This window comes from Manacus vitellinus, unplaced genomic scaffold (genome assembly GCF_001715985.3).
Source record: "Manacus vitellinus isolate BGI_N305 unplaced genomic scaffold, ASM171598v3 scaffold_90_pilon, whole genome shotgun sequence".
NCBI classification, from domain to species: Eukaryota; Metazoa; Chordata; class Aves; order Passeriformes; family Pipridae; genus Manacus; species Manacus vitellinus.
The window spans coordinates 916,957-942,188 of record NW_021940867.1 but is presented as its reverse complement, the minus strand read 5'-3'; the positions used below and the strand labels follow the sequence as shown (position 1 = coordinate 942,188).

The 25,232-nt window shown below is 40.0% G+C and overlaps 1 protein-coding gene across 1 annotated transcript in view; it reads left to right on the top strand.

Moving 5' to 3' along the window:
* Nucleotides 1-25,232, top strand: part of ANO2 (anoctamin 2) — a 123,212-nt gene that overhangs the window by 76,486 nt on the left and 21,494 nt on the right. The window contains exons 13-18 of the mRNA XM_029965192.1: nucleotides 3,916-3,990; nucleotides 9,987-10,188; nucleotides 14,414-14,525; nucleotides 15,816-15,873; nucleotides 16,724-16,824; nucleotides 24,596-24,744. Of these exons, the coding sequence (XP_029821052.1) occupies nucleotides 3,916-3,990; nucleotides 9,987-10,188; nucleotides 14,414-14,525; nucleotides 15,816-15,873; nucleotides 16,724-16,824; nucleotides 24,596-24,744 (697 nt within the window). The remainder of the gene's footprint in view (nucleotides 1-3,915; nucleotides 3,991-9,986; nucleotides 10,189-14,413; nucleotides 14,526-15,815; nucleotides 15,874-16,723; nucleotides 16,825-24,595; nucleotides 24,745-25,232) is intronic.

Sequence of the window (25,232 nt, the reverse complement as noted above, 5' to 3'; positions counted from 1 at the left end):
AGGTGCCTAGATGGCATTGCTGACTGTCCTGCTGTCACCCCAGCCAGCAGCCAAGCCCCTCACAGCCGGTCCCTTGCTTCCCTCCCAGAGAATTGGAAGGGCAAAAGCCTGGGTTGAGATAAAGGCTGTTTAATAGGGAAGGGAAAAGCCATGCACACAAGGAAAGCAAAACAAGGAATTAATTCACTGCTTCCCATGGGCAGGCAGGTGTTCAGCCATCTCTGGGAAAGCAGAGTTCCATCATGCCTAACATTGACTTGGGCTGACAAACACCATCACTCCAAACATCCCCACCTTCCTCCATCTTCCTCCCACTGTATGTACTGATCATGGTGCCATAGGGTCTGGAATATCCCTTTGGTCAGCTGGAGACACTCTCCCAGCTGTGTCTCCTCCCAGCTTCCCATGCACCCCCAGTGCCCTCACCAGCACTGGCAGCAGGAAAAACAGCAAAGGCCTTGACTCTGTGGAAACAACTGCTCAGCAATAACAAAAACATCTCTATACTATCACTCCTGTGTTCAGCACAGGTACAAAACACAGCCTCATAGTAGCCACTGGAAGAAAATTAACTCTATCACAGCCACAACCAGCACAGTGATCCTCTCTTCCTTCCTTTATCCACTTGTGCTCCCTCATCTTCCTAATTTGCACTGCCAGGGTGTCTGTCACTGCTCTGGACTCTGTTCAGTCTGCATTGCTTTTTTCAGTGTGATTTTTCTTGTGCCCTTGCACCAATACTGTAGATGTACCTGGTGCCAGTGGCACCTCTGGAGAAGTGGGTGTAAAAAGGGTAAAAGGTTGCCTGGCAGTGGGAAGAGAGGGAGAAAAGTGTGAGATACAGCCCTGAAGGCACCAAGGTGAGAGCAGGAGGGGAGAAGTTACTCAAGGTGTCCAAGCAGAGATTTCCCTGCAGCCCCTGGAGAACCCATGCTGGAGCAGGTTTATCCTGTAGGACTGAAGCCTCTGGAAAGACCCATGTTGGGGCAGTGAAACAGTGGAAGGAGGAAGGAGTGGCAGAGAGGAGTCCCTATGGACAGAAACCATCACCCACCATTCCCCATCCTCCTGCCCCGCTTGGGGAGGGAAGTAGAAGAGTCAGGAATGAAGGAGTGGACTTGGCCCTGGGAAGAAGTTTTGAGGGAGGTGAAGTGGAGGAAGTTTAAATGTTTGTTTTAATTCCTGACCTTCCAAATCCATTTTTAATAGTGATAAATTAAATTAATTTTCTCCAAGTCACGTTTGCTTTGCCCATGATAACAATTGGTAAGTTATCTTTCTGTCCTTATTTCAGCTCACAAGCTTTTTCATCTGAATTTTCCCCCCCATCCTGCTCAGGAGGGAGAGAGCAGCTGGGTGAGCATCTGAGAGCCAACCAAGGTCAACACATTCCAAAAGAAGGATTAATCTTGTCCTGTTCAGCAAGTTGGGTTTTTTTGAGGCGGTCCATATTTCATTTAGTTATTCCCTGTAATAAATTGAAATTTTAATAATCAATTATGCTTTTAAATCTTTATTCCAGGAACTTATATTACTGAACTCATCAATATTCAGGTGCTAAACCCAGGTGCTGGTGATGGTAGATGCCTCTGCATTCCTAATGTATATGTTGAGACTACACAAGGCAAACACTAAAATGTTCAGTCCTTAAACTCTCCTGAAGTTGGCATTCTTAAATGAATTAATCCTAATGTCTCTTAATGCCTAAAAATGTAGGCTTAGGTACATCTTAGCTTCTTGTATTAAGTATGTCAATCATAGCTCAACTTGCCTAGTTTTTCTTCTTTCTTTTAACTATCCAGCTCTGTTTTATTTAAAAAAAAACCAAAAAAAAACCCAAAAAAGAAAAGGTGGTAGGTAGGGCAAGCAGGGCAGATTGTTACTTCTGTTTCATAATGGACAACTGTTTCTTAGGGTATTCCCTAATTTCTCAGTTTTGTAAATTGTTGAGTCTTCCAGAATATGAGGTTTTTCTTGACTTGGAAAGCCAGTAGGTCATGTTCGAATTCTTACTGATGTTTGAAAATACAGTAACTGTCTTACCAAAATAGTATCACAGAAATAGTAAGCAAACACCCCCTAAACATGAAAAACCTTAGTTAATTTGCTACTCAGTATTTGACAACTGTGATTCATATGTGAAAGTTTGGTCTTGATGCTATGATTTATTAATTTTCAAAATTCTTAAAGCTAGAGACATTTTTGAAGCAATTTTCTTTGTCATTTTGGCTCTTCCTGGTCGTTTTTTTATAAATCACAATTTTCTCTTTCTACCTCAGTACGGTTGCAAAACATTTTCTTCTTTCCTTTAACTGCTTTGGCCTTCATTCTACTGTTTTGCTTCTGTAGTGTTTTTTCCCTAGTGAAATTATAAAACGTGGTATCCTTCAGGCCTTCTTGGAGCATAATCACTTAGAACTTCCTAATGTCCTGTGTAATTGCAGAGCGGCAAAAGCCAAAGCGAAATGAAATGCATCTGTGTGTTCACAGAAATGCTTTTCCAAGTAGCCTTCCAGCTGAATGATGGACTCCATTTATGCACTGTACAGAATATTTATGTGCTGCACACATTGGGCAAAACTGTTTGTGCTTCTGCTTGGGTTTGCTCTGACCCAATCCTGCCAACACTCTCCCGAAGGAGACGTGCTTGGTTTGTGTGTTTGAACAGCTGAGCTGAGGAGAGGGGATGCTGAGTAATCCTCCCTCCCACAGCCTTTGAGGCACCACCACCATGGCAGTGGATGTGTAGACAGGATGGTGTCTTAGGTCTAATTGCACATCCCAGTAAACTCCCTGAGAAAACCCCACGGCTGCATTCCTGCACTTAGAGAATATGCTGAATTCCTAAAGCTACTTTGGGAAAACCTTATGCAAAGGCATAACGCTCCTAGATTTTTATGTTTATCTGAGGACAATTGTGCCTTAGAAATGGTCTGTTGGAAACCTCTGACCTGAATTCTAATCTGATTTAAACTCATTTAAATTCAGATTAACTCTGGGCTAACTGCAGTGTAAGTGTAGTACCAGTCCATGGGATAGCAATGGGTGGTTCACAGAAATATGAACAGCAGCTGGCTTTGTGTCCTTAGTTAATTTGATTATATAGTTTTAGGTTAACTTAAACAAAGTAGTGACCTTATTATTATTTTAAGAAACCTATTTTGAGAGGAGGGAGTCATATTTCTTATATAAATCCATCTTCAAATATCCTCTTTAGATGTACATGTGGCTGGAGATGGAGTTGAGTTTGTGTGGGGAGAGTAAGAGCGTACTAGATTTCACTGATCACAGTTGCTTTAGATTATGCAATGAAGAGGGAGATGCTGTTTATCCATGAGGAAAACAAGGTTGGGAGCAGAGATCACAGAGGGGACTTGCTTTTGTAGTTTCTCTTTCCTGTGGAACAGGTACCAGGAGATGGATTGGGGTGACTTGCAGGAAATATGTGAATTACATTGGGCTAGTGTGACCATTACACAAAAAAAATTACTTCAGTGGTAATCAGCATTCTTGTCTTGATTTCTGTCTCAAGCACTATTCTTCTGTAATTTTACAAGAAGTAATTAAAAAAAAAAAAGGTTGAATTTTGTTTTGCTTAAATGTAAATTGAGTCACAGGGCTTTCTCCCAATATGAAATTTAGTAAGGCCTGGAAAATTTTTTTCAAATCATAGTTACATAGGATATTTTCTGATTTTTGCAGACATTTTGTACATCTTATTTACTCTCATTTACCCTCTTTTCTCTCCAATTAAACTCTATCTTAAAATATCGGTGTTCCAAATCACATAATCTTCTTCAAAATCACAGCAGGGAATTTGAGAACGTGTTCCAACAACAAGTCTTACCAATTCTAGTATTTCCTCTCATACAGTTCTGTCATGTCTGTTGTTTTCTCTGTGTGTTTTATCTACAGGATGAAAAGGAGAAGCTGACATGCAGTGACCGTATGCCTGGATACGCAGCCAACTTCGGATTGATTTTATTTATGGTAACAAAACCTGCATTTCTTCACATTTATTAGGTGTGAGAGACATTGTGATGAGCATCTTGAGTGGGAACCCTGAACTGGTGTTCTCAAATATGCTAAAAATCTGAAGCTAGGGTTATAACCTCCAGTTTGTGAGAAATACTAGGAGGGTTTAGAGAGCTCAGGGCCTACCTCCAGCTTTATTCCCTTTTTCCAAAGGCTGCTTTTGGAAGGGCTGTTGGCTGGATGACTTGCTGTAATGGCAGCAGCTCATTATTAGGTTCTGCCTCTCCCACGGGGTTTCTGCTCCATCCTCTGTTATCCACCCTGCATTTGGTTGTGAGCACAGTATTACGTGTCTCGGTCACAGCGACATTCAGAAGCATTGAGCCTTCTAACAGGTGACATAAGGGTGAAATACAGCAGTTGCTGAGGAGTATTTGTCCAAGGCACATTCAGGGGTGGACTGCACTGTAGTTGAGGAAGATCATGGTACACAATCCTCACTTGAGGACAAGAATGAGGTGTGCAGATCAGCCAGTTCTGAAGTGCAGACACCACTGTCCTCACGAAGTTTCCAGCAACGCATAAACGCATCATCAAGCTGCTGAACAATAGGAAAGAGTGGCTAACAAACCTTAAATTACATTGTAGAGGATCCCATTATCCCTCTGGTTAGTGTAATTGCTGACTGAAGGCTTGTTTTCACATCTACAGCCAGTATAAAATGGCCATGAAGTAGACCTGTTTACACCATCGGAGCATCTAACATGGAAAATTCACTTTGGGCCTAAATTATTTTAAAATACCTAAGTGTATTTCTAATTTACTCAAACTTGCCTGTATTGCAACAGATGTCCTCTGAAGATTTTTTTTTTTTTTGCTGACAAGCAAAAATATTTTGTGCTCAGATGGAAGACAACTTAATGTCTACACGTTCATAAATACATACACATATATTTATAAAGATGTATGAATTGTACATTAAGCACATTTTCTGTACGTGTTAGGTGTGTCCTTCATATATATATATGTATGTATTTGCAATACCTTGAGTTAGTTTACCATCCTGAGGCAATACCAACCATTTGCTTTTTAGACAGAACCTCTAACTGGCATCAGTCATGACTTCACTTAAAGCAGAGTATACTAAGCATGACTAAGCATAGAGCCCTGATTTAGCTTTTACAAGTCATTCTTTTGCAGACAAGGTGCTTACATGTGCTCTTGACTTTAACCACATGTTTAAATCTGCCCTAAGCATGAGCTTAAAGTGCTTTCCTGAGTCATAGCCTATGTATTACATTCCCTGCTCACTGTAACTTCTTAGAGAGATTTATGAAGGTTTTATAACCTACAGTTTGTGAGATGTAAAATTCAGAGCTCCAATTCTTCAACTTCTGTTAGAGACTAATGGAACTAGGCTGACTTTCACCATTTGGTGAAATGGGTACAATGATTTTTTTTTGAATATTTTGAACATTATTTATATGTAGGACAACTTGCAAACCTTGGATGGAATTCAAGCCAGCTCTTGATGAGGGAGAGCTGGCTCTGCTTTCCTATGTGGACATTACAATCTGCTCTTTATTGTATGTGATGTTTCCTTTTTTGTCTGCTAGATTAGTTAAACAGGAATTGGAAACATAAAGTTTGTTGTTGGTCTGTGCAATGGAATTGTACTGGGGAAACTTAATTGGTCTGGTCTACCTCCGTTATTCTCACAAATTTTTTTAGCTGTAAGCACTAAACATGTAATAGGTAATGAAATCTTGAATTTACATGTGTGTTTGCATTTCTACAGCACACAGACAGAGAAGACTCAGACACACACACACACAGACATTGCAATTTCTAGTGCTGCCGAAGTGATTGTTGAATTTTTAAAACCCCCTGTTTCAGGCCCAAAGGGTCTGGTGTCCCAAATCCATAGGCTTTGTCCATGAAGATGTCTACATTACTATAGAAAGATGCTGTTGTGTTCCATCCCCCACCTTTACATCCCATACTTTCCCTGATGACTCTTGAAGCTGCAAATGGTATTCTAATTGTAAAATCTTTCCTTTTTTTTTTCCCTCCTTATTTCTGTACTTCGTGTCCTTCATTTTTGTAAATCCTCCTTCAAGAACTCTGTTTTTCTTTTTTTTTATTCCTTTTTGTTAAAAGTGCAGGTTGAAAAAAATCATTGTGTTTGTTTCTCTTGCCCAATCGGTCATATTTTACACCACCAAATAATCCCAAGGATTATTTTACACATTTATCAATGCTTTAAAGTCTGGTCACAGTTCTTTTGTTGTACACAAAGCCTCACTGGACTGCAGAGGGGGCCGCAGATCCAGCCTTGATTTAAGCAATGTCTTTTGCAGGGATTTTAGGACAGAAGTTCACAAGTCTTATTTTTACCTTGTAAGATCAGTGGTAGCAGGAGATCTGAGCTCAGCTGGGCATCTACAAGTTTCACTTGGGTGTGATTAGTGATAATATATGTCACACTTAATAAACTCCATATTTAGAAGGTGAATTTTGTGGCAAAGATTTCTGAGCTTGTGATGAAAATGTTGGTAGTTGCTGGAAGGGAGAAGGATGGTGCAGGGCAATGCCACCTCTGGAGCCTTTCTTTGTGTGCAGCACGTTTGGCTCAGTCAGAGGAAGGAAGAAAACCAATTTGTGTCGTGGCACAAGAGCTCAGCCTGTTCTGCCTTTTGGACCCTTTTGCCTCTTCTTACTCACATGGTGTAATACTTGACTCTAGAATAGCTCTACTGGGGAGCCAAAGAACTATTTGGACATTAAATTTGTTATCCTACTTGGATGAAGGTAGCAGTGTAGCCCACGGGGTTTTATAGCTTCCTTCTCAGATCTAGTTTGCTTTCCTGTTTGTCTTCATTCATACCAGGCTCAGTAGGTGACCTTTCCTGCAGCCAATTTTCACATCTGTTTCTAAGCAGTTCAGTCCTTGACAGACTAGTTTAGACATTCAGGGAAGAAAGTGTTGGCCACAGCTGGGGGGGAGAACTGGCCAGATGAAACGTTGGCAACGACAACAAAACACAAAGCGGGCACTTGAGCAAAAGGTGACTACCTGACCTGGAATTTGGGCAAAAGAGGTATTTTCAGGAATGAGAGAAAAGCTATGAAGGTACAGGAACCATTCTTTCCCTCTCAGTGACTGTCTGGGGAATGAGAACTGTGCTCTCACTCACCGTGCAGTCCTATAAGCCCTCCTCAATTTTCTCTTGTTGCTGGATGCACAGACAATGAAGACTCCTAAAGGAGTGTTTTTCCATCTGTATCTAAGCAGATGTTTAAAAACATCTAGGCAACTGACAGTTTCTGAAGCTCTGGTGCTTTTGCAAAGCAAATATTTTTGTTCTTTAAGCAAATAAAACATATTTTTTTGGTAACTTTGTATACCTTGCAATTGCACTGCATGAATGGAGGAGGCCAAAATAGTGCATTGCTCTGACAGTATCTCACTCTCCAGTAACCTTCCTCATTGCTGTGGATCCCTCCCATCCTCTGGCAAGGTTTAAGAGTTGCTTGTTCATCTTCCATGATCTGAAGTTTCCTTCTTCTCTGTTCAGTGATGACTGTCCTTGACTCTCCTTCCTCTACTGTTGAGATATTCCTAAGTGGAAACCTGTGATGGAGAAAGGTACCTGTGGAGGCCCAGAGAGCTCATCATCTCCAGAATGATGCATTCCAGTTTACTTTGCTGGTTTCCCTTGTCCACCACCACAGTAAAAACTTTCAAGGAAATCCACAGGGAAAAGAAACAGGAAAAGAGTGTTAGGAAGGTGATTAAGAGGAAAGAATCTCTGGCTCCAACTGAGAACAAGAAAGGATCTCAGGATAACTGTAGAGGTGGAGGGTGAATTAGATTAATTCCAGGTAGGGCTGGGTTTTTTTTCTCTCTTTACTGGGGGTTTTACTGTAGAGTTTGCAATGAACAAGTAAGAAAAAAGTTATGGTCTTTGTGTTCCTGCACCACTTCTGTTATAGCAAGAGCTGAGAAGGTAGTTCAGCATGAATCAGATTTCTTTCTTCATGGTTGGTAGGTAAGTCAAAAGAAAAAGGAGAAAAATAGATACAAAAATTATAAATATTCTCTCAACACAATTAAAACTACAACACAAAAGGAAAGAATGTTTTATGCCATTGGAAAAGTTTTCAGTTAAATTTGTTTAGGCTCAGATTTTTTTATTCAGACCATTATTTCAACGAAAAATATTAGCATGAAGCAAAAACTCATCGTTCACCCACATTTCATTTAAAATTATTGAAACAGATCTTTAAAAATTAAAAATTAGATACTTTACAAGATCTAATATTTCATTACTATTTTCTGACAAAACTTATTTGTGAATTTCATCTGATATCTCCAGGAGTTTCTCCAAATCATTATCTTTTTGTATGTTTACTAGTTCTCCATTAAGGCAAAATGTGCCTTGTTTTCACCTTCAACCTTTAATAATGCTCTGAATCTCATTCTGGTTCTTTTGCAATAGTTCCTTTTCATGCAACAACCTTCCTCTGCATACAGGAATTCAAGAAACTACTGCTGGATCATTAAAATGAGCTGTTAAATTTCCTTAAACCCATGTTGTGAATCTGGGCCCCTAGGCCAAGTGAAATAATTACAATAGTCTAATCTTTCACATTTAGGTAGTCTCTTTCATCTGAGGATCTCAAGATGTTTTACCTAAAATAATGAATGTACACTGGAATTCTTGCCAAAGGCAAAAATGAAAGAGAAAAATGCATCTTCTCCCCCTTTTTCTACTATGAGTATGAAAATTTGCTATTTTTTATTGCTATTTTATTGATTTTTTTTTTTTCACTGTGCAGTGTTTTAGACTTTTTTTTTTTTTTTTTAAAACCAGAATACCATAGGCCTGTGAAATTCAAATTCTTCTTGTGGGAACTTGACCTTAAGTAGCAGGACTGACTTTCCTCGTCTCATGGGTCAAGGCCAACCCACGAGGGATGCCAAGGATACCAATTGATTTCTGGGACACAAATGTAAAGTGAAACCCTAGTAACCCTTCTTAGGTTAGTCTTAAAACAATAATAACAGGGGAAATTATTTTTTTATTAGTTTGTAAGTTGCCACTTCCACTGTGCAGGGGTGGGGTGGTTTCAGCCAGGAAAGCCCATTTACCTACATACACGTGAAGGCCCTTCAGTCCAAGGCATCTGAATCTGCTGCCAGAGAAAAAGACCTTGCTCAGCAGCTGCATCTGAACCCAAACAACCCGAGTTCCACCACATGAATGATGTGTGTAACTTTAGTCAGAGTGGATATGGCAACTTCAGGAGTAGAATCAGTGTCACAGAATCATGGAAAGGCTTGGGTTGGAAGGGACCTTAAAGATTACCTACTTCAAATCCCCCTGCTGTGGGCAGGGATGCCATTCATACAATCATGTTGCTCAGAGCCCCATCCAACCTGGCCTTGGACACTTCCAGGGATGGGGCAACCACAGCTTCTCTGGGCAACCTGTGCCAGGGCCTCACCACCCTCATAAGGAAGAATTTTTCAATAATATCTAACCTAAATATCTTCTTTTTTTTTTTTTTTTTTTTTTTTTTTTTAGAACCATCCCCCCCTTGTCCTATCACTACCTGCCCATGTAAAAAGTCACTCTCCCTCTTTTTTATAACCCCCCTTGCCCTTTAGGTACTGAAAGGTGCTATAAGGTCCCTCTGGAGCCTTTCTTCTTCAGGCTGAATAACCCCAACTCTCTCAGCCTGTCCTCAGAGGAGAGGTGCTCCAGCCCTCTGATCGTTCTGTGACACTTGAATTGTTGTGCCAGCTTGGAGTTCTGCACCCATTTTCTTATTTGTGTCCCTGTCTGTGCGTTTTGAATTCTCACATTTTCATTTGATTATCCTCATATTATCGTGTTGCTCTAAGAAATAACTCATACCAGTTCATGGAACTAACCCAACATCACAGCTTCTGTTTAAATGCCAGTAGCAAACTTGGACTAACCCGTGTGTGCATTTCTTTGCAGATTATGCTGACGTTTTCAGCAGTTTTTGGTGTCATTGTGTACCGAATTACCACTGCAGCAGCTCTGTCATTCAGCACAAATGAGACAACCAGGTCAAATGTTCGAGTGACTGTGACTGCCACTGCTGTCATCATTAACCTCGTGGTGATACTTATCCTTGATGAAATTTATGGAGCTGTTGCCAAATGGCTGACAGAAATTGGTAAAACTATCTCACCACATTCCTCTCTAGCACAAGTATTGACATGAGGGGATGCAAGGAGGCTCTAGTGGGAATATTTCCTCCTGGAGAGCGCCAGAGAAAATATTCAAGCCTGTGTAGGGTGAGGTGCTCGGGAGGTGTTCAGGGGGTCAAAGCTGCAGCATGGAACCTGTCCCTGGTAGGGATAATGAGCTTGGCCATAATGCCACGTTAATGGAGCAGGGCTCTTTCCAGGGTGTCAGCTGGTATTTATGCACTGGCTCTGTGCCAAGGTCCACTTATCTAGACCTCCTTGAGAATTTTTGCCCCGGTGTGTGTTTTGAATATACCTCTTTAGGGCTGGGAGCTGGGTCTACTGACAGTCATTAGGTTGTTTCAAAGGTTTTGATGACTCTGGCAAACATTTACCATGGTATTATTAACCATTTCTTTACCACTCAAATTCTTTTTTTTTTTGGTTTTAGAGGCATGTCTGGGCTGGACTTTTTATAATGATACCTATTTCAGGTAGAGGTTGGCAACATATTTAAGTCCTTTAAAGGCAAGTCATTCACTGGACTAGTACAGAGATTTAGGCTAGAGTATTGTTTTGTTATATACACTAGGCCAAAGATGTTTACTAGAAGGGGTTTAGACTGGAGTTTTGTTTTGTTGTATAAATTAGACCAAAGGTGTTTACTGATAGGGGCTTAACATGCAGTTCTTATAGCTACTATTATAGATATTATTTCCCACATGTTCACATGTCACCTCTAATTCTAGATGCTTCAAAGTCTAGGAACAGGAAGTTATTTATTCCAAGCAACCTCAGATGCCTTTAACTATAGCAAGTGCTCTACCTGTTAGTTTTGGGCATCTAAACTTAGACACCTAAATTAGAAACTTTATGACAATTGGTGCCTGATTACATCACTGCAAATTGAAGGTTCCCTCCCTGCAAAACCTGCAGTGATGTGAAGCTGGCTGGAACCAGCAGACTCCAGATTAAAACCTTGAAGAACTCTTAAGACTTCTGTTTCTCACTTTCTCTGGATGCTTTTAAAGTCAGAAATGAATAAAATCTCTTTTAGTCCTGTTTTTTGAAAAACAGGATAGTTTTGTAGTTGAGATAATCCTGAATCTTTGAAATGTGGTCCTGTGGTTTTACCAGTAAGGACAGCCTATTAGTTTAGATTAAATTCATAAAGTGTTTGAAAGAGACGAAGAGAAAGCAATTAATTTTCACAAAATGCCACTGTACATGGTTAACTTTATTTAGGCAACATTCCTAATCATCAATCAGATGTTTTGTTTAAGAACAAAACAGTCAGAATAATCTCTAGTGCTACAAATTACAAGAGTTAGAGAGTTCATTTAGGCAGCTTTCACCAGTGCTAGAATCAGATGCCAAATGCAATCAAAATGCTTTAAAAAAATTACTATTCATGCATGCTGATAAATGCTCCTTAACTTTTGAACTTTCATTTTGCTGAGCAGAGCAAAACATACTCCATTCTCTTTTCACACTGCAGTTAATTGACAAGCTGAGGAACACACTTGTTGGGCTGGAGGAATAGCTCTTGACAGCATAGGTTGCTATTGCAACCCCGAGTACTCTTGAATCTTTTTCAACTGTTAAGTTACATCTGTGAGCACAAGAATTGTACCCCTGACAGCAATTGCATTCATCATAGGGTCAAAGTCATGGATCTGCCTCAATACCTGCTCAGTCAGTGCTTGGAGGGGGGGGAAAGTAGTAGTTTTGTTGTGATCAATACAGAGAGCTCGTACAGGACGGACTAGGACTCCTCCTGTAGGCCCAGCACTGGTGCTCCCTTATCACAGATCAGACCAGCCAAAGTGCAGATTGTATCCTGGCATTCCCAGGTTGAACAGACCCTCTTCAGTAATCAGGTGGTGCCAGACTACACTTACAGCTCATGTGCTCTACTTGTAACTTAGAACCATAGAATGGTTTGGGTTGGAAGGGACCTTAAAGATCATCTTGTTCCAACCCCCTGCCATGGGCAGGGACACCTTCCACTAGCCCAGGTTGCTCAGAGCCCCATCCAACCTGGCCTTGGACAACCTCTCTGGGCAACCTGTGCCAGGGCCTCATCACCCTCACAGGGAAGAATTCACTGAGGCCAAGGAAGAACCAGTCAAACAGGGATAAAACCCAAACTACTTGTGTTTGTGTCTTACAAAAAAGCAGAAGCTCCTTCAGTGAGCTCAGACTCATTCCACAGTTATCTCAGCTCATTCTCCCCCTGGAAAGTTTCAGCTGCCCAATTTGGGTGTAACATGCACAGCCCACCATAATTCATCTTTTTGGGAGGTGTGTGGGGGGAAGTTTTCTCTGTTCCTAAAACACCTCTTCTGGCTGAATGCATTTCTTGTGCAGCAGACTCGACTGGCTAGAGGACAAATTCTACACATGCCTCTACGCCTATGGTATAGCATGTCTGAGTGTGGGGAGGGAGAGAAGTGCTGAGGGAGCCTCTGGGACCATATAAGGTGTGCAAATGTTCATCCAGAGGCTGAGCTCATCCTTGGGGGGGTTCTCTGTGAGGCAAAGATTGGGATTTTTCTTCCTCAAATTAAGAACACACCGCTGTTACTTGATATTCCTGCTGCCCTGAGCTGTTCTCCTATGGATCTATTCAGCATGTGGGATCACCTACAAAATGTCCAAATCCCTTGAAGGTTTAATTAAACTTTTCTATACATATAGGTGAATAAACCCTTAGGGTTCATCAGATTGTGCACTGATTTTTAATGAAAATATAGTTGAAAGTATCACAAATAAAGCCTGGCAGTGGAGACTCATTAAACTGGCAATTCCTTTAGTGCTCAAAAAAGCCATCATGCTTCTTTTTTAAGAAAAAAACCCCAAAACCAAAGCAAACAAAACAACCAAACTGTGCCCCAAACAAAACTGTGCAAGTACAGCAGTATTCTAAACGAAATCCTTAAAGCCAGAGCTCTGCATCTCCTTTTTATTCCCCACTTCTGTTGTGCCACAGAAACTCAGTCAAGAATAATAAAGTTAATTATAAAGTTATCTGCTCTCACATTAGTTACAGCCCAGGATGAGTGTGGAAATACAACAGTTTAATCTCTATAGAATATTTAAAAGGGAATTCTACCGTCCATTTGAAAAACCTATGTCTTATATGTTCTGCTGCTAAAATATTTCCATGGAAATTGGAAATAAATCTGGGAACATAGTAATGAATATGGGAAATGTTTAAGCCACATTTTTACAAATTATCTAAAGAAATCTAGAATGTGCCTTTATTTTGCATGGCAATTAATAATTCAGTTAATGCCTGATTCAAAAAGGAGCTTAGTTTTGTGTTTAGCATTAAGCACACTAACAATCTCATTACAGAAAAGAAGGCTTGTGTACACAAAGCTGAGGAGGCTTTTAAGGTGTTTTTTCTGGTTGAAAGTCTTGGTACTTTGCTTTCATCATTCATGAATTGAGAATATTAATGTTTTTTTATTTCAGTTGTGTAAGTGATATACTTGTGTATGTTAATATCCGTAGTCTTACATGCATCAAAGTAATTTATACTAATTTTACTTTGTGCAATTGAATATCAAGATCCAATTTTTTTCCCTCTCAAACTCCAGATAACTAGGAGGAGAACCATGTAAATATATATTTTCTATCTATTTTTATTACTATATACATTATGATTATAAATATATGTATTTAATACTTATATTTGTATTAAAATGTATATATTTAATAAGAGATGCCAGAGCAAATGACAGAAGAGATCTGTGCTAAAATTTCCTATGACCTGAAGCAGGGAAAGCTCATGGGATCTGCCCAGGTCTCTCAGTAAGAGAATGAAAAAGGCTGAAAAAGTGAGGTATGATCAGGGCCAGGGCAGATTTCAGAATCTGTTGAGGTTTTTGCCACCAGGGTATTGGATAGACAACCAAGATTAACTTGGGATGAGCTGTCAGAGGCCTGTCAGAAAAACAAGTTCATTATGTTGTCATTATTAATGTTTCTGTCAAAGAGCCTCCAATTCCCATCTGGAAATTTGAGAAGACTCTGGAAATCAGACCTAGTGTGCTTTGGTACAAATTAAAAGTACAAAATCAAAATCAGTATGATTTCAAAGTTTGCAGGTTGTTTTATGGGTTTTTGAGTGTATTTGGGGATTCAGGGATTTCTACACATTTACTAATTCAATTTTCTTGACTTATTGGGTTTTTTTCCCCCCAGAAATACCAAAAACAGAGAAAACCTTTGAGGAGAGACTGATTTTGAAGGCGTTTCTACTGAAGTTTGTGAATTCTTATGCACCAATTTTTTATGTTGCCTTTTTTAAAGGAAGGTAGGATAAAGATCCTTTACATATAGATATATATGTGTATATGTATTCCTATATATGTCCATATTAGTTGGATCTGTGTTTAAAAATGGGCACTAAGGGCTACCTAACTATGGCCTGGGACTGAACAGCTTCACCAGCTCTGCAAAAAATATCATAAACAGGGTTGTTTAAAGCTGTCCTTTGACTGGCAGGGCATGATGTTGAGTACTGGCCTGAGCCTTGTTCTGAACTGTGACCAGTTCTTTTTAAAATAAGAGTAATCCCAAAAAGGGTGTTGCTTTTAAAAGTGAAAGGTAGTGCTTACAGGCCTTCACCTTCCACATTTTAGCAAATTTTCCTTGAGGCATCATCCAGCAAAGAGAGGTTTTCCTGTTTCGTTTAAAATTACGGAACTATTTTTTTTCTATTCCTTTCTCATCGTTTTGCATTTTTATCCTATATCAGGTTAAATTAAGGAATGGTTATGGTCAACTGGAAGCTGAGGTTTGGCAAATGAACTGATTGACCAAAAAGCTAATTCAGCTGTCCTGCTAAATAAGTGTGACTTCCTATGGGTTCAGGATCACTGTCTTTTGGGACCAGGTCATCCACATGCTTTTGAATGGGAAGCTTAAAATGATTGTTTGCTAAAACTTTGGCAAAAAAACTGTTTAGAACATCCTCTGGATTCTGTTCCATAGCGTTTTTCTGTTCCTTTTGGGGGTTGTAAAATTTGTTAATCTGTAGTCTTCACTAATCCTATTCAGCATCTTTGATTTGAGGGTTAATGATACCTTTTGCCAGTAGTTGTAAAGATTGTAAGGCCCCAACAAAAAATATCACTGAATTCTTTATTTTTTTGACCATATTTTTGTATTGTATGGTTATAATAAAGTCAAATCTCACTGTTGTGAGATGTATAGATGTGTAAATAATTATATTCAGGTATTACTCAGATGCAAGAGAATATGAGTTACGATATGTGTTCCCATTTCTATTTGTGATCTCTAATCAAAAGAGGGAACTTGTTATTATTTTGTTTTAACAAAGAAAACATATTTTATTAAAACTATTTTATCAAGACATATCAGAAAACAATTTGTAAAGACCTACTGCTTTGAAAAGATTTTAAATGATCAAAGTTGAGTCGGTGCTGAGCCTTTTAAAATTCATATTGAAGAAGCTGCTTCTGAAACATTGTAGCTAATATGAATGAATAATTATGGTGTTAAAGGCAGCTTATTTTCCTGGTTTTGTATTAGTTCACATTTCCCATTTGTATATTATTTCATGGATTGTTATTGCTTTCAGGTTTGTTGGCCGTCCTGGTCGTTACGTGTATGTGTTCAAAGGGTATCGAATGGAAGAGGCAAGTACATATCAGTACATCTGAAATTAAAACACCAAAAAAATCCTTAACACAGAGAAATATGTATACAGTGTATAGACAATAAGGGAAAAATAGAAAACACATTAAAACAAGAGGTTAAATCTTCACCATAAATAGATAAAATCCAAATTTCCCATCTAAGGCAATTTTATATTCTTTCTCTCTGCAGTTTTGAGTACTTCATGGTCTCTCTTAGGTGAAGCCTCACCATTTCTATGCTTTACAACTGAGCACTTAGGCACAAACAGTACATAATTTGATTGAGGCCATTGGGAAACTTGAATCTTGCTTCTCCTTCTAGATCACTAGAAACTTGGAAATTTTAATAACCATTTTAATAGCCCATTGCCATTTGGTGCTAAACCTGTAATTTTTTTTTTTCTTTTCAAAATTCCCTTTAATTGCTGTTGGTATTTCCTTGAAAACTGATAGATGTGCTCAAGGTTTTACAATAATGCTTACATATAAGTCTTTGCAAGATTGAAGCCTTTCTTCCCCCCTGGGAGACATCACGTTGGGAGAGTATTGGTGATACTGCATTATGTTTATTACATTGATTATATAGTAAATATTTTTAAAGGAAATATAGTAGCCCCAGGGCACAGTAAGTTATTTCAGAGCTCTGCATATTTTCCATAATGGAGTTTTATGAGTGGAGATGAAATACCTTGTCAAGCACAGAATTGCAATGATGGATGAGCTCCGTGCTCCCACACAAATTGGTGGCAAGGGCAACGGGCACATGGAGACATTGGGAGCTCTCCCAAGTGGGTGCTTTTAAATTAATCCTCTTAATCCCTTCACACTCCATGGTTTTGTTTAATTACAGTGTGCTCCAGGAGGCTGTTTGATGGAACTCTGCATTCAGCTGAGCATCATCATGCTTGGAAAACAACTGATTCAAAATAATCTGTTTGAAATTGGAATCCCGTATGTATCCCAACCTTCTCCATTACCATGCCTTATTCCCATGACACAGTAAATTAAAGGCTTGATCCTTATTCAGCTGAATGGGAACTTTTGCCACTGTCTTCAGTGGATTCTAATTGAATGTGATGATAAATCACATTTTTGGTTGTGGTGAAATGATCTGGCTGTATTTTACATTGAATAATTGGCTATATCTGCAGCAAATGGCTTAAAGAAAGTGATTGAATATATTAAATAATTGATTTAAATTAATTTTAGAAACCTGGGAAAACAGGCAAGGTGTGATAGATCTCTTGGGAAGTTTTAGAGAAGCTTTTGGTATAGCAGTATTGAATACAAATTAGTTTAAAGTGGAGGAGAGCTAGCATGGGGAAAAGCAATAGCTCATCAAACATGTTAAAGTCTAGTATTTGATCTATGATTATTTTATGGGTTTACAGATGAAAGGCACACATTTCCAAGGTGTCTGTGTGTCAGTGTGTCACTGTGTGAAGCCAGAGCTGGAGTATGGGAGAGATGCTGACACTGCAGTGGCTGCCAAGGATTCTCAGGGCACGGTCCTCTGCTGCAAATACAGCAGGAAAACCCTCTCTGTCTGTCACCAGTGCCAAGGGGATCTTCAGGCTCTGAGAATCCACTGAGAATGTCCTGCTTCTGCCTCTTGGAAAGTTTGCTTCCTGGTGGCAGTGGCCTGTGAAATGTAGTAGAGGAGGAGTCTGACTTAGATGTCTCAACTCCACTGAAATTAGTCAGGATCTTTGAGCTCTGGTGTCAGCAGCTTTTGGGTCACAGCCATAAGGAAGGCCTTGAAGATGTTAACTAGAAACCAAGACAAGAGACACAAAAGATAGGACATATATTTAAAATGAACCATTTTCCTCCCTTTTCCAAGCAAGATCTTTTTTTTCCTGGAAGGAATTTAAATAGAATAAAAAAAAATCCCAAACAAATCAGATGTGGATTATGGATGGTTTCATTATTCTTGTGTCAAAGTTCAATAGGGAGGCCTGTTTTCTGTCTACATCTCATTGGGTTTACATTTTATATTGAGAAAAGGATGGTAAATCATTCCCAAAATATCTGACATGTTGAAGGCTTAAAGCTTTCTCAGTGTAATCCTGGGTGACATGTTTCTCATCTTCCAAAAACTTACTGCTACTGGACTTTTTTAATGGTGATTTTATGATGTTGGAAATACTGTATTTATTATTTTTGACTCATGAAAGCACAGGCTGATCCAGTCCAAACAGAAATTCATGTCAAATTATTTCTCATTTCCCTCACTTTGTTGCAAGAATGTGACCATTTCATCCCATTTTCCTCCTGCATTTCTTCTCACCCACCCTTCTGCCAACAAACTATGGTGGCCTCAATTTTTAAAACTGTTTAGAAACAAACATGCTTTCATCCTCTCCTCCCTAGATAAATAATCATTTCAGTCATAATGCTATCTTGTTATCCTGCAATAAGCATATCTAGGTTCCCCTTGCTTGTCTTCATTCTCAAGAAAATCACGTATATATCTGTAGGGCTCAGCCCTTCTCACCAGAGCTGTTTGAACCTGGAGAAGCACAGTGCTTTACTGAACCCTCAATTAAATTAGAGTTAGCCTGCTATTTCTGCATGGACCACTCCACTGATGTGGGCTAGATCCTTAATTGTACCCTGTTCTATCTCATCTGCCCCACACACACAGGCACAGACACGCTTTGGGGACTGATCCATCAGATTTTCCCTTGGTTTTTTTGGGGTGTCTACTTTTGCACAGGCTGCACACTGTGATGAACAGTCCTCTTGTGGCAGAAAAATAAATCAATGTCTTTTATCTACAGTTCCAACAACTGTGTTTTTTCCCCCTTTCTTGCCTTGTGCCTCTTTGAGAATCAGAGTGAATAATACAGATTCATCCACTGGCTCCCTGTATTTTCACTGAGGGCAGAGTACAGGTGCTGCAACCAACCTTTCCTGTACAGAAAGGCAGAAAGGACCATCACAGATTTGTTCTTCAGAATCTGCTTCTGTCCTCCACACGTCTGTAACATGGAAGTACCTCTCTGCTAAGTTTTATGATGACCCACATCAGTTTTTTCCTTACTGAAATCTCAAGATTTCAGGATTATTTGCAGAAAACCTTTTGATTTTATTCCCCAGAAAACCCAAGGCATTTCAGTTGTTTTGCAGAAGGTCATAAAGCTGTCCCATTTTCTGTCTCTTTCCCTCAAGAATTCTGCCAAGTGGATGATAAACTGAGTTTACAAACAACACTCATCCATTATGCCTCTAGGATCCCAAATGCTGCCAGAACTGGGAAGCATCTTCCAATGTCTTCATTCTGCTTTATCCAGAGTCAGTGCTGGATGAGAAGTTAAATTTCAAATGTCAGCACTGCATTTTCTGGGGTCGTGGGGGACACATCCTTCTTTTTTCCTTCAGTGCCTTTGTAGAAACTGCTGCACAACTATGGTAGATGTGGCTTGCTGGTCTCCTAAATCTTTCTGTGATTTCTTTTTTTTTTTTTTTTTTTTTTTAATTTGTGTACCCAAAAATATCAAACCAGCTACTTAAATGCACCAACATTTGAACTACACAAAACTAAGCCCTGTTGAAGTGAAATGTGTATTCTGTGTGGCTGGAATTCACAAGTTTAACAGATGTAAATATGCCACAGTTCACTCCGATGTGTCACATACCATCATTCTTTTACTGTTGCCACAGGAACTGACCCTAAAAGGCTGCAGGGCTTGAAAACTGTAACCTGGAGTTTCTTTTAAACCCCCTTTCTTCAGTTCTGTTTTTTTTTTTCCTGAACTTATTGAAAAAAACATCCATGTGGTTATTTTATTGCTCTGTCTTTGACCTTGGTGCTAAACCCTTAGGGTGAAATCCTGGCCCTATTGAAGTTGATGGCAAAACTTCTATTGAATTTAGTGATTATGGTCTTTTTATTCGGCATCAGTTTCCCTCACTTCCTTCAAAATGCACTTAACTATGCTGGATGAGAATACAAAGAGTTAATAAAATCCATTTAAAGACACTCCTTCAGAGCTATTATCTTTTATGTTGTTTTTCACCTTTATTAAATTATTCTTAATTAAAGTTGGGGTTTTTTTTTTGTTTGTTTGTTTATTTCCTTGTTTTTTTTTTCCTTTGCTGCTCTGGATTGCTGTTTTCCTCTGAAAAACCAATAAATCCCATGTACAACTGAAACTCCCACAGAATCCAGGAAGTCTGAGTGTGCCAAGGAAGCATGGCTATACCATAAATTTGTGGAACAGAATAAGAGATTTGGATCCTTTTGTTCTTCTCCTGCCTCCTTCTTTTACCCCTTACCTGTGAATATGAGAAGGTCTTTCCTTACGTGAACAGACTGTAGGAATATGACTGAAGAAAAACATGGATCTTCAGTGCTCCTTCCCAAAATCAGGGAACAAAATTACAGGCAAGGGTCGGAGAGTCTTGGTCACTGTTCTTCCTTTCCTCTAGACAAAAGTGCTCCAGCTGCTCAACCAAATAGTCTTTTCTGTTTAGCTTTCTTCCTGTACCCTTTTCTATCATGCTACAAATCAAAAAGCATCAACTGGAAGGATAGCCTTAAAAAACACCTAATACAAATAATCCTTCAGTCCTGGCAGCTGGAATCTAGGGCTTTTCTGTCTTTCTGGCATCTCTGTTCTAGAAAGTATTCTCAGAGTCATAGAGTGGTTTGGGTTGGAAGGGACCTGAAAGATCATCCCGTTCCAAATCCCCTGCCGTGGGCAGGGACACCTTCCACTAGCCCAGGTTGCTCAGAGCCCCATCCAATCTGGCCTTGGACATTTCCAGGGATGGAGCAGCCACAGCTTCTCTGGGCAACCTGTGCCAGGGCCTCACCACCCTCCCAGGGAAGAATTTCTTCCCAATATCCAATCTAAACCTCCTCTCTCTCAGTTTGACACCATTCCACCTTGTCCTGTCACTCCAGGACTTGGAAATAGTCTTGTGGGCTCCCTTCAGGTCCTGAAAGGCCACAATTAGATCAGCCCAGAGCCTTCTCTTCTCCAGGCTGAACAATCCCAACTCTCTCAGCCTTTCCTCACAGCAGAGCTGCTCCATCCCCCTGATCATCTTGGTGTCTCTTTCCAAATCCAGTTCCTGGAGACTGTCACAGGTGATCTGCTTTTGCAGTACCCAAGGACATTTGTTAATTTAGAGTCTTGAGAAATTCCTAACTGGACCCACAGTTCCAATCTTTCTGACAAGCTCTGGTAGAGATGCACTGTGAGGACTGCACAGCCACTGAAGACACAGAGACTTGTGCCCACAAAGTCCTATTTCAATCTGCCCTCCAGATGTCCTGCCTCTCCAGCCTCTATATGTTGCACTGGATCTCACTCCACAAATTTCTCATTTTTCTCAAGTCATCATTGTGTCTAGATCCCCAAATCCTGATACTCCTTCTTGCTGTATAAACAGAGCAACAGTATAGTCATCTGTCTGATTTTTTAAAAAAAGGCTTCATTTAAGTGCACCATGTGCTTAGAAGCCCAACAAGGATTACTTGAGGTTTGACTCCTCTCTTTTCCTCTTTTTTTTTTTCTCAAGAGCTTGAGGGAATCTTTTCCTCAGGTGTGGGGCTGTAGTGATTTTATGCTCTCTTCAGATGTTGGTTAACTTGCATAATAATAATATAACCTGTTGGTTATATTGGGAATTGCAAACAGCATAATTAAACCCTGTTCCTGCCTCTTATCTAACTCAATAGTTTGCTCCCAATCCTTTGTGAGAATCTGCAGTGTCATTTTTAACTGCTGTAGACACAGCCTGACAAAAACCTGTTTACTTTCTTTCCCTCTGGTCCCACGTCAGTTCTTCTTCCACGCTGTTCAGTCTCCTTAAGAATGCACCTTGCTTTTTGATATTCACTGGCAAAAGGACCAGAAATAATGGCTATTCTGCAGCTCTACCATTTTCTCTGCTTGCCCAAATTCACATGGAGTCATGAAAGTTTACTGCATGTGCCTCTTCAGCACAAAGCTTCCTGGAAGCTCATCCTGAATGGGCAAACCTACCTCTCCCACACTGCCTGGCAGGCAGAAATCAGAAGCTAAAATAATCTTTTGTCTGTCAACCTTGTTTAAAAATGTTGATCTGAGTAATTAAAATCCAGGTTTCACACAAGTGCATTTAAAAAGTGTACTCAGTTTTAAATCACAATCATATGTATGGCTATAGGGTTCTGCAAAACTCATTTTCGTGGCCCTATTGCTGTATAGCTGGAGAATAACACTCTGGAAATCCCTGATCTTTGTTCCTCTAACTTTCTGACACATTTCTGTTTGGTCTCAAACTTCACATGCTTGGATATGACACAAAGGTATATTTTTTTTTTCTGTGGAAAATTTGAAATAATTAGTTTGGCTTGCTTTCAGTCAGTTGATATTTTAAAAAAATGTCATAAAAGAAGCATACAGACACTCTTCAAAGCTGAGCTCCAAATGGTTAAAAATGCAGCTCCTCTTGCCTGGCTTACAGATAGCCAGATGAAAAATTAAAAATTATCCTGAGTGACCGAGTCCTGGATTTAGTGCATTCCCAAATAAACATTAAAAACAACAACTATTGCTTTAGTTACTGAGTTCTCTTGGGAGGTTTGGGTGTGCAATAAACTCCACGTCTCAGTTCTGTGGGGCTCTAACCAGATCACACATGCACAGGCTTCACATCTAAACACACCCAAATTTTATCTCAGCTGCTGCACTGTGACAATGAGAGGATCTTCAGTGTCATCTGCCTGCAGAAGTGTGAGGGACATTTATAGCTTGGATTTTTTTATTGGAACAGAAATCAGCACTGTCTTGAACTCAGTGTCCGCTGTCCTCTGAGAGTGCCTCGCATTAGCAAATTAATTGGGGTATATTGGAAGAGCATCCTGGGAATTCTTTGCTGGTTTTAAATCCTGCCCCAGTCTCCTACGTTCTGAATACTAGCATCACATCTGTCACAGACGAGTTCCCTTGGCTGCCATAAAAGCAGAGGGGGAGAAAGGGAATTTTAGTGTATTGAAATGGCTGAGTTTGCACCATGTAGGAGGTAAATGTCTTTGTAGGGATCCACCTAATTCCCTCTTGTGAAACATTTGAAATCTTCCCCTGCCCTTTTATTAAAACTGTGTAATCTGAGTGTTCTGGGTACCAAAATTCTTTGGTTAGCCTCAGCATTGCCAAAATACTGAGGATGTTACCATTTGACTTGTGAGCTACATGTTCATTGCACCTGAAACAAAGAATGGGGTTGACCTGTTGATTTTTGAAGCTTTGTGATCCTGGGACTGACAGAGCCTGAGGCAATGTAGGTCTGTTTTAAGAGAGTCTGTCAATCCCCATTTCCTCCATCCTGGTGATGAAATCGGGTCCTGTAAACACTGGTCAGTGTAGAAATCCCTCAGCCACTCATTTCCAGGCTGCTACAGAGCCTTGTGCAATGTGGTGACACAGTGATCCTGTGTGCCTGAGTGTAAATTCAGGAATAAAGCAAAAAACCCACCCAGCAAAGCCTTTATAGTGTTTGCCAGCTTGCCTTGCCCTGATACTTAAATCAGGGTCTGAGAAAGGCAGTTCTGCTTCACTGGAGGCACAGAGGAAAACCCCTTCCCCCACATATTCCCTTCTCCAGGCCACACACCTACAGTTCAAAGGGTTTATCACAAGCTGTGGGAGAAGAGTTTGTGGGAGAGTCCTGCTTAGACTACTGGCAAGACATCACTGGAATTAATCTGGATTCTCACTCATATGGCACATATGTGAAGAACTATAAAATAGTGTCGTCTGTTTTTGTGAAAGATAAAAATTGTCTGCAAAAGAAAGTATAAATCTTGCTATTTTATGCTAATTCAACTGTGTTTCACCTCCTTGATTTTGAACAAATACTTCATTCTACTGTGTTTTTCCACGGGAATTTCTTGATGTGTAAAATAGTGTGATGCTGTTGATGCATGTGCATTTGAAGTGTCATCCCTGGGGGGTACATTTGGAGTACTTTTCTTTTAGAAATGGTTTTGCTTTACTCTCATGTCTCTGTCAGTGTCATGAAATTTGTATCCCCATTTTAGTGGGACAGTGATTGATACCACTATTTGTGCTATCAGTATGTTCTTGCACCCTCTTTATTTGGAAATATCATGGAATCACAGAATAGTTTGGCTTGGGAAGGACTTTAAAGATCACCTTACCATGGGCAGGGACACCTTCCACTAGCCCAGGTTGCTCAGAGCTCCATCCAACCTGGCCTTGAACACTTCCAGGGAGAGGGCATCCACAACTTCTCTGGGCAAACTATGCATGTCTGGTAATTTTTTACCTTATTAGGATATTATACTGGCAGTTCCCAATTTCATGGTGAGAGAAAAGTGCACCTATGGTTGATATGTAGCATGAAGCTCTCACATAATCTTTTTACATTTTGTTAAAGGAGAGGTTCTCAGTGTGTTGTTCTTGAGAGTATTACTTATTACTAACATTATTTAGGTCCAAGGTGCTTGAACTTCAGGAAGATCCCCATTGAATATCCATCTAGAGAGAAAAAAAATATTAAAAAGTACTGGATCCAAGTCCAGCAGCCTGTCATCTGTCAATAAGCAGCATCAAAACTTCACAGGGTGGTGCAAACTCATCCTATTGTGCACCAAAGTAACATGAGATGAATTTTGTGTTGCTGCACAGAGACTTGAGCCAAATCTTGAGGAGGGAAAAAAGGTAAAAAAGGATTTGATTCAATCTGAACTTTTGTTCCTCAGGAAGCTAAAGAAGCTCTTCAGGAAGCTGAAGGATGAAAGAACCGAGCCAAAAGAAGTGGACACCAACCAAGCAAAGGACCCTCAGCAATGGGACCTCGACTATACCTTAGAACCTTTCACTGGACTGACTCCGGAATACATGGAAATGAGTAAGCTTCCTGAATTCCCTTTTCCTGCCTGCAATAACCATAGCTTTACACAGGACCAATCACCATAGATCACATGACTCTACATCATAAGTTGTTATGATAAAGAGGGAAAAAAACCCAAACACTTGTAGTTTGCAGAAATTGCATGCCAGACAGCAGGGGTGTGAGAGTACCACAGTACCAACACAGCAATAATCATGAATCCTTGTCTCTGTTGCTACTTATGCTGTCAGAGTCCAGTGTTCCCAGCTGAGAAAAGTGCACAGAAACCACTTGGCCACAGAATCAATAGATATGGCTGGAAGGGATCCCCGGAGATCATTTAGTCCAACCCCTCCTTCAAGCAGGGTCAGCTAGAGCAGGTTGCTCAGGGATTTGTCCAGACATCCAGTTGGGCTTTCAATATTTCCAGGGATGGAGACTCTACAATCTCTCTGTGCAACCTGTTGTACCATTTGATCACCTTCACACAAAAAAGAGAAAAAAAA